This window comes from Perna viridis, chromosome 1 (assembly GCF_037379345.1).
Source record: "Perna viridis isolate PV_CMFRI_1.1 ecotype Kerala chromosome 1, ASM3737934v1, whole genome shotgun sequence".
NCBI classification, from domain to species: domain Eukaryota; kingdom Metazoa; phylum Mollusca; class Bivalvia; order Mytilida; family Mytilidae; genus Perna; species Perna viridis.
In genome coordinates this window covers 6,508,254-6,518,550 of record NC_142445.1, presented here as the reverse complement: position 1 = coordinate 6,518,550, position 10,297 = coordinate 6,508,254, and the positions used below count along the sequence as shown (strand labels likewise).

Below are 10,297 nucleotides of genomic sequence, written 5' to 3'. Positions count from 1 at the left end.
TTTTTGTCATAAAAATTACGCAAGTATTTCAAAACGTCATTTTCACAGTTAAAAATTGCTAGGGGCAAAACAACTGAAAATTATGTCACTAGGTAAACTATGTCCATCAGCGTCTTTTCCATGTAATTTTTCAATAGGCTATACATGAGGACGATTCTGAATAGTGCGTACTCCAAGTCCGTCCACGTTCGTTGTAAGCAACTGACAACGGAAACTATGTCCGGCAAAACTTTACGTGAAGGTGTAAATTTTAATAAAATCCAAATATGCAAAATCTGGCTGCATTTATGAGCATTCACAAATATTACTTGATACGAAGTTAAAATTCGAATACGTTGAAATCACACAAGACACCGGCGGTGGTCGTAACGTTTGGTTGCAGTATGGGACTATGTGGTCTCGTTATTTGACTTAGTCATTTATAAATGTCTTCTCACGTCTTGTCACGTGTCAAAGGCTAACCAGTTAAACTTCGTCAATAAGCCCTTTGGAGATGTGATTGTTACAGTACCTAACCAGTAATTTTTAAGTTCAAATGGTCAGCTTCAAGGTTTCCTTCAACTCTAATAACAACCACTAGTGTCAGGTCCAGTAAGTTTTTTTGTTGAAATTCACATTAAAAACGAAGAAATGGATAATGCTCATGTATACTTATATTTTATAAATGCAGTATAATTGATTTTGCATTTTTAAAGCAGCAAACATATATCAACATTCCAGAAAAATATTGAAAAATTAAGTTTTAGACATAGTTCAATTTATCATTTAACTTTGCCTGTAAGCATTGTAAAGGACATTTAACACTTCTGCAGCTGCAGTAATCATTGCTTATGACAATGATAAATTAAGGCAAGGCAGAAAATATATCCGTCAAGAAAATACACACCATAGAGCACACATGTAAAAATATGACAGATGTAAAATCCATGGCTAAAGTAACAACAAAATTAGTGACCAAACCAAGCAAAAGTATCTTTCTGGATATGCCAAGGGTAAAAAACTGTATAGTTATACATTTGTATAACCATTTAAGTTCTAAGTATGGAGTATCTATTCAAACTTGAGGAGTTTTAGTCTATGTAGTTCTGATGCTGAGCAAAAAAAAACAAAATCATTACAGACAAACAGACAAAAAACCAGACAAAACATTATACTCTAGGAACTATACCTCATGCACTTAAAAGGCTATGAACAGAAATGAGACTAGTTTTCTTTATCTGTTTTAATATTTCAATACATTTAGGAAGCTGACATATCACAGTTACTAACTGGATTACAAACATAATTGTAAGTTAGGACTAAATGTATATAAACATGTCTACAGATATACTAACATCATTGGACCAGGAATGGCTGAGATGGTGAAACATTTTTTTTTAAATTCAATACTGTATTAAACCTTAAAGAAAAAAATAATTAAAATATTTAAAAAAAAAGTGTGGAGTAATCAATGAAGAATTAAAAAGAATGACAATCTAAGAAATTTTAAAATTGTATTAAAAAAACAAATATTTTATGCCAAATCGAATTTGGTAACTACATGGCTGATACAAATCATTTAGTTACAAAATAAAATACAGAACAATTCACTTACTTTTTTACTTTCATTCCTGATTCAATGATTATTTTTTTCTAAAAAATGCTTAAATGACATGTAAAAGGGGAAGACACTTATAATTTAATCTTAAAGTATAACAATTCATAATTGGATTTCATAACAAAATACAGACTGCTATTAAAAATTAATACAAGAAATATAAATGAATTAGAAATAAAACATTAAAAATTATGAGGTGTTCAATATTTTCAGATCCTAGAAAAATCAATCATTCAAAATATTTCATATAAAAATACATAATAAAAAGAGCATTTCAAAATTCAGGATTTTTTTTATTTGTTTTTTTGAACAGTTTATCCCTAAATAGTTCAGTACTATACATTTGTTATTTCTAAATGTTTAAGACGTTATTTCAAAGCACCAAGATATCAAAGCATGGTATTATACATATCAGAAACCTTCATAATCACTCCATATATATAATATCTAGGTGTTTCAATGTTTTCAGTTTTCTCCTTTAACACATCATAACAGGGAGTAAGTCATGCTTTATCAACAACCTTTCATTGAGAAAAAAAAAATCAAAAATTAAAAATTGGAGTCAAGTTTTTTTTCTTCTGATTTTCAATTCTTTTCATAATTGATCAAATGAATGAAACTGTATTTTAGTTTTTCTTTTAAATGTTTTAAATGCAGTAATATTTAAAACCAATAAACATTACAAAGAGGCAATCCAAACAAATGTTGTTGTCAAGATCATTTCTAAACACTGTTGATAAAGCAATTAAAAGTAGGGGTCAGTTGAAGTAGTTTGAATACAAAAAAAAATAAAATTCCAGAGATTAAGAACTTAACTGTCCATAGTGGATGATATGTTAATAAAATGTGTACTATAATGATGACCAAAAATACACTGTAACATGTTGTCTAGGCAATTTCATCAAAATAATATTTTTAACCATTTCTATTCAATTTACCAATTACTTAAATTCTGTCAACAGTTATTTAATTTTCATCAATATTTAATTTGATTAGGTTTAAGAGTGATTTTAACATCTTTCACTATTTAGTCTATTTTTTTGTATTCAAATTACAGGTTTTCAATAAATCAATAGTCAAATCACAAGATAATGATGATCCAAGCAGAGAAATTCCTGCCATTTTATCAGTCTATAATATGTAAAATTTATTGCACATTGTCACTTTCAACATTCTACAGAAATACACATTCAACAATACAATGCATCCAATACTTAGCACCTTATATCACTGAGATTTTCTACAGTGGCCTAATTTACAACTACACTTTAAACAGCCAAATATCTTAAAAAAAATCAGTGTAAATATTTGCATAGATGAGTTTTAGAAATCTTCAATTTCTAGATGATAAAAATTAATAATCAGTTGACAAATAAAAAAGACAATATCAAATCACAATCACTGACATGAAGTTCAAGACCGTGTAAAGTTCAAATACATGTATCTTCAGAAAAAGTTTTTATTTATGCATGCTCTTCATTCAAAAATTTTTAATTAACTCGAACAGTTTTATGAAATATAAAAAGGCTGAACATATAACACAGATCTACAAATGTACATAGAAAATAAATCTAAGAATATACAATGTTAACTATTGATTGTCATGTTAACATAAATAACAAGAAAATGTGCATTTGTTAATTGTGAGCATTATTTATAAGTTACCCTGAATTAGAAGAAACATCATCAAATAAAATATGAAATTGAAGATCAATCTTCAATTATCATAAAAATAAAAAAAAACATGAATAAGAAATTGTATTGATCATGATTTGTTCCTTATAAAATAAAATAATAAATATAAAACGGTGTATAGATCTTAGGTTTCATTTGATTGTCATCATATCTTCTGCTATTTTCTGTTTGGATCACCATGGTAACACTTCTCATTAGTTGACAGGACAGGCATCGAGGTTGACATCACCAAAGGCCACACCAGCAGATATGTACTTAGGTTGTTTGTTGATCATAAGGTTACGCATGCATCCAATCAAATTGCTGTTTGCTAGCATACCATCTCTGTTGAAATCTGAAATTGTGTAAGGAACAAGATATAGATACATACCTAAATCAACTCAATGTCTTCAACTGATTAGGAAAAGTGTTTTAAAGACAGCTAGTAGCAAAATGATTGACCAATGTCTATATGCCCCATTATAATGTGCATTGCCATGAAGTTTTTCTTAAAATTAGTTGCATAATGAAAAGTGTGATGTAGTTTGATGTATTTCTACTGCTCTGTTTTAAAAAATCTTTAAGCATATCATACCTGGCACCCCTCCAATGTATAATGGATCCTTCGTGTCAGCAGAAGATGATCCTGCTTTACCTTCACCATGTGGTACATCCTGTCCATCCACTTTAAGCAGTAAAGTATTCTTAGCTTTGGTGGCTGAAAACAGAATAAAAAAATAACTCATTTAATCAATATTAAGCCTTACATATGACTGACAAACTGCCATAATCTTCAAGCAATAAAATTTCTGAATTTGTACAAACATGAAAATCATATCAATATTTGCAATACTGTTTAGCAGTAATTTTTACAGGGAGCTAATTTTGGCATATTTTAAGGAACTGTCTAAAAATTCCCAAATAAATTCTGCAAAACATTTACACCTGGCTTAAGTACTTAGTGCACTACTTATCATCTGCCAAAATTAAAAAACGCCAAATTTTTTCATACGTCCTTTTGTCTCTAAATCACCTAATTTTACACCAGCCAAAATAATCCACAATACAGTATTTGAAGCTAAAAAAAACTGTGAACTAAGTTCATTGCTCCCCTACCCAGTAACCACAAGATCAAATCATCAACAAAGTCGCCAAAAAAGAAGTTGATGTTGTTCCAGTCTGTAATTAAATCCTGTGATATGTGTGTGTGTAATATATATACAGCTTGTACTTACAGATTGTAACTAGTGGCAGAGAAAATTGTAACAAAAAAGTTGTGGTTGGATGAACAGACAGACACATTAATATATATATATATATATACAGTAGATTCCGCTTAATTGCATAGTCTATTTGCCAGTAAAAATTATGCAAATAATCGGAATAATCTTATAACCGAAATTACGATTTTACCAGAAATGTGAGTTCAGGTAAGATGACGATACTGTGGATCAACCAGGGATATCACTGTTCAACATTTCTGATCTGGTATTTAATTGTTATAGACCTTCACATTGTATTGTTCTTTTATCAATAAATAATAATATATATTGTGTTTATCTTGTTTGTTGACCTTCTTTATGTCGTGTGTATTTATAAGTAAAACCAAGTGTTTCTCATCTATAAATAGTCAAGTAATTTCCTGACCTTTCTATGAAAGAAAATCCCATATTTCATATTTCAGCCAGGATTCAGTGTAATATTCATCAATGTTTGCAGTTTCTGGGCTTTTGAAATGGTCTGTGCGTTTTTATTCCTTTGTTCAATCACCATTGTACACTGATAGTTGTGTATTATACGTGTCATTGACCTCAATATATTCCTATGAAGTGTGGATAGTATGAGGCACCTTAGGGTAGTTGAATTTCATTAGACATTGTACTGAATGAATGATGACTTTTAATTTTCGGTTGATATTTATGCCTAGTAACCCAAGCTCACTAAAAACTGTTCAGCTCATTAAAGAAAATTAAATTTACATTGATAATCATTTGTAGTCGGAAGAATTTAAATAGGCACAAAAAATACCCCAAGCCGAACCCCAAGCCACATCATAAGGTGATGTTTGGCATGTCGTCAGAAGTCATTGTTGACCTAGGTGCTTGTTTATTTTAATGCAATTAGAAATCATTTAAATTGTCTTTTATGTCCATTATGTTTTTAATCCATAATTAACACCTCCTGATTGATGATAACCTAGGTTTTTACAACAATAAATATGACTGACATATTTATGACCCGAAGGCTTAAAATAGAATTTGGGAAACCCTGTCTTTACCTCGATGAGGCAAAATTTTCTATGCAATAAACCGAAATGCACCTGCAAGGCCTATGCAAATAAGCGATTTTTTCCCTAATAGAATAATAGGAAATGGTTTTGTGCAGGAGAAAATTATGCTAATAACCGAAATATGCAATAAAGCGATTTGCGATTAAGTGGAGTCGACTGTATCTCCAAAAAAAAAGAACTCAGAAAATGGTTTATTGAATGTTAGGTAAAACAGTATGCCACAGGTACTTTGTGGACGGGCCACAAAAAAAGAAAATCAAAATCCACCATAACAAGTGATATATGTGAATAATCTTGAATCAAACATATATCTGAGAGACAATACCTTCAATCTTATGCCACTGTCCATCACATAGAGCATTGGCTACAGATGGTGTAAATCTTGTGGAGAAATCACCACCTCCATTATCAGCTGTTAATACAAGCTGTAATAAAAAAAAAGCTGATAAACAAGTTGTGGGAAACAATGCAACAACAAGGTACATAACATAATTAACTGTTATCACATAGATAAGTCTCACCTGTGGGATACTGTCAATGTCACAAACAAAGTGTAATCAACTGTTATCACAGAGATAAGTCTTGCCAGTTTGATATTGTCAATATAATATAATTAACTGTTATCACAGAGATAAGTCTTTCTTGTGCGATATTGTCAATATAAGGCTGTGATTGTAAAAAAAATATTTTTTGTGTTGTTTTCATATTTTGTATAATAATATGAAATTACAATTTATCATTTTTGTGTTACCATTACAAAATGCACTAAGTGATAGATGGATGAACACTCAACAAACTTTTCTGGAAGCAATCACAAAATATCTTGCCACTTCCTGTGGCAGGGTATAAAAAGTGGTCACATAATTACAAGGTTTGATGACGTATGTATGTAATATTATGAAATAGGGAAGGACTAAGGAATTTGAATGTCTGAAAAATTAAAGATGTGAAATACTTCATGTGGAAAATTTGTTTTAAAATAACATGTGATTATGAATGGCAAAAATGTGTGCAGCTGAGGATTAATTTTTTTTATTGTATCACATTAAGGTAGTAGAGATTTAAGCATGAATTTGTGATGCAATGATGGTAATGCATCTGTACATCAAATAACCTTGATTTAACATAAGTGGTTCACGTTGAAATGAACTTATCAGAAAACATAAAACTTTAACATTGAATTTTCCAAGTCAACAGACCATGACTGCAGGGTAAATGCATTAAATTGGCATGAATTTGTGATGCAATGATTATAATGCATCTGTACATTAAATATCATTGATGTAACATAAGGGATTCATGTTTAAAGACAAATCACACTATTGTTTATGCACATTGTATGGCGCAAACTATTATACTGTCGTCAATTTGTGACATCGCTTTTTGCGTGACATTCGTGATTTATCTCCCTTTGACTGAAGAAGCAATATGACGTCGAGATTCAAGGGCTGCTTTGAAGAATCTTCCGTAAATGCCAGGCGTTCATCTGTATGTCCGTCTGTCCTACACAAACTCACAACTACAATTTCACAACAGATTCCGAGGAAACTTATACCAAATGTTACTAAATCTTAGACTTAGAAAAAATGATTATCAGCATAATGGCATTGTCCGATTGCTTTAGAGGGAGTTAAGCCAATTTGATTATCAATCATTTTTTTTTGTATGAAATCATGATTGTTGTCCATTTGCAAAAAATCTATGCAGTATCAGAGTAGGAACAGTGAAAAAATAATATAGCCTTACAATCAGGATGTATTATGTTTACCGACAAGGATGGCCTGATAATTTATTTTCTTGGTTGTAGGATGCAAATGAAAAATATAAGGACATTAATAGATCATGCCTTTTTATTTCTTGAAAATTTCAATCCTGAATTTTTATTTCAAATTTGACACATAGTACGCCACAAGAAGACACAAACTCAGTTGTACAAGTACATATGGGAGATGCACTTTCCTACATGTAAAAATACTTCAATGGCAGCTGTTGTGTGATATTTTCTTCCTGTTGTTTAGTAAAAATATTACTACTAACTGTTGAAATGCTCCACGTACATTTGATGGGAAACAATAAAAGGTTCTTTTTAAGCGGATGAAACTCATTGTATTTTGTTTTTAATGTTATGAATGAAATACAGGCAATTTCCAATCTACTGGTGTATGGCATGTGTCATTCGTAAAAATATTGGCAAGATCAGTGACATCTAAATTGAATTTGGAAAATGACAAACTCCCAATTTTACGCATTTTTGAACTGCTATACCTTTGTTAAAAGCACGGTGACATATATTTTTTAGAAGTTTATTTCAATGCCTTTATACCACGAAATTCCTAATGTCAGAACTGGTTAGTATGATTTGTCTTTAAATGAATTTGTCAGAAAACTTAGCGTTAAGTTAGTGGATGCCACCACCGCGTCACAGCAAAACCTAAGTCTCATTTTTTTTTTTATGAGGATGTTACTATTTATAGAAATTAAATTCAGTAAGGATGACCTACCTCTCCATTAACCAATTGTAGCAGCAAGAAATCAGCTGCTCCTTCCTTGTGAACAGACATTAAGACACCAGTCATACTTCTGGGACGTACTTCTAATGAGATGGTGATGTCATTACCAACCACAAATTCATCCTCTGTTAAAACAATAGAGTCTTCAACTTGTCAAAATAAGCAGTTAAAAAAACACCTATTTCACATACAAAAAATACATAGAAAATCTTTCAACATCCAATAAATGACTTAATGATCTAGTGAAATCTTTATCAATAATAGATACTTATATATAATGATGTTACCTAATTTAACATATCCTCCTTCATTAAAGAAGAATGATCCCTCCTCGTATGCATCTGTGAAACATTTATGAACATCATTCTCGTTACTGGGGTTACCAAATGGTGAACCACCCAATGTTGGGTCAGCAATACAGCCCTGGAAGGATGTCTTCAATCCCTAGAATATAGTAGTGGTAAAGTTAATGTCAAACACTTAACAGGACTAAATTATTCATAAGGTGTGTGACTATAAATCAGAGATAAAGGTTAACATATTCATTTGATGTTGCTTGTGCAATAACTTTCTCAGCTACTAAGTATACAAGGTTTATAAATGTAACAAAATACTGGATTTCTGTATTGCTGCCAGCAGCAGGTTACCAGTTTCCGTACACATTACAGACATTACTAAGCATCAGCTCACATTTTAAAACATTTGATTCTTAATAATCTAAAAAGATTCACAATACATGTATCTTTGCATAAATGAAGTCCTTAAACTTGAGATACTTTGAGAAAGAATTTTAACAAACAGGTTTTTTTTCAACAGTTGAAATAATATATCCAGAAAGTTATCAAGTATTACTAGCTTAGTTATGTATACCAGGAATGGAGTATTTTAGAAGACTTATCAGATAAATGACGTACATGTATTAGTGGAGTTTCCTTCTGACAAGAAAGATAGGTACAATATATTAAGAGAAATAGTGAAATCAATAGATAATAATGGTTAAAAATAGAATTTGGTTTAAAAATAAAATGTTTAACAGGAATAAAATGTTGTGTAATTTATGACAGGAGAACTGGACACAATTGTTTATTATGGTATATTATTTATTCCAGCCTTTCCATAATAATTGAATTTCATACATAAAGAGACCATAACTCAGCACACTACAACATAATTTAAATATCTGACACCACAATTTTTAATTATGCTCGACCACCACATGTTGGTTTATTTTTTACTTTTCGTTATGTAGCCTTTCAATGGAAGTAAATTCTTGATGGTGTTCAGTATTTTTTCTCATATCAGACATGTATCAAGGTATTTACAGAAATTTTTTTTGCTGGGGCATTTTGTTCTAAAATGCCCAGAAAATATATGAAAATTAGAGACATGTTAAACTATCCTGAAGTATTCTATAATCATGAAAAGACTGGAAGTAAAAATTAGAACTGTTAAAATTGTTTACATTGGCTAACCAAACTTACATATCTATTTAGAACCTACAAGTTATATGTTTTGAAAAACAGGAAATTACACCACTGATATAGAACAATTGCTTGGGGAAAGTATAGATTTATCTGTGCTTTCATTCAACTGCTCTTTAGTTCAAAATGACTTCAACAAAAAAAAAAAACATCACTTCTTTAATTCTGCACATACGTGTAAAAATCAATACACCGCAAACAATTACATCGAAGATGGACTTTTTTCTGCCTTTTATAAAAAATACATTTTTAAGTTGAAAAATAATTAAACACAAAAATCAAATGTTGATATTTGTAACTGCCTCAGCCTTACCATAAGATTCCTGCTAGCTAACTTGCCAGTGTCTTGAGGTAAACCTCCTATGTAATATGGAGGTTTTACATTGAGTGACCTAGCTGGACCTCGAGATAAACCATCTCCATCTATAATTTGTTGTCCATCGATTGTCATCACACCCTGTTTCAAATTCCTCATGACATTCACCTGTTACAAAGAAATATTTTATGGAAATTTAAAGAACTGTTAAATTTTTACTAGTTATGATGAACTAGAAAAGTTCCATACAATACGATTAAAGACACTCAAACCTTAATTGTCATAAGAGCAATTTGGAAAAACTTTACTTAAGCTATGAGAGAAATACTTGTACATACTCAAAGATAAATACACAATAAACTGCATTAAAATTGGTAACTTTAACATTTTACATTACATTTTACATTACATTTTACATTAATTCATTCA

The 10,297-nt window shown here is 30.6% G+C and overlaps 1 protein-coding gene across 1 annotated transcript in view; it reads right to left on the bottom strand.

Moving 5' to 3' along the window:
• Window positions 1–1,207: 1,207 nt before the first annotated feature.
• LOC148627010 (laminin subunit alpha-like) overlaps window positions 1,208–10,297 on the bottom strand; it is a 64,744-nt gene continuing 55,654 nt past the window's right edge. Inside the window, exons 68-73 of the mRNA XM_088565530.1 lie at window positions 9,866–10,036; window positions 8,359–8,515; window positions 8,063–8,196; window positions 5,887–5,986; window positions 3,867–3,989; window positions 1,208–3,626 (exon numbers count right to left, since the gene is read on the bottom strand). Of these exons, the coding sequence (XP_088421656.1) occupies window positions 3,487–3,626; window positions 3,867–3,989; window positions 5,887–5,986; window positions 8,063–8,196; window positions 8,359–8,515; window positions 9,866–10,036 (825 nt within the window). The 3' untranslated portion in view covers window positions 1,208–3,486. The remainder of the gene's footprint in view (window positions 3,627–3,866; window positions 3,990–5,886; window positions 5,987–8,062; window positions 8,197–8,358; window positions 8,516–9,865; window positions 10,037–10,297) is intronic.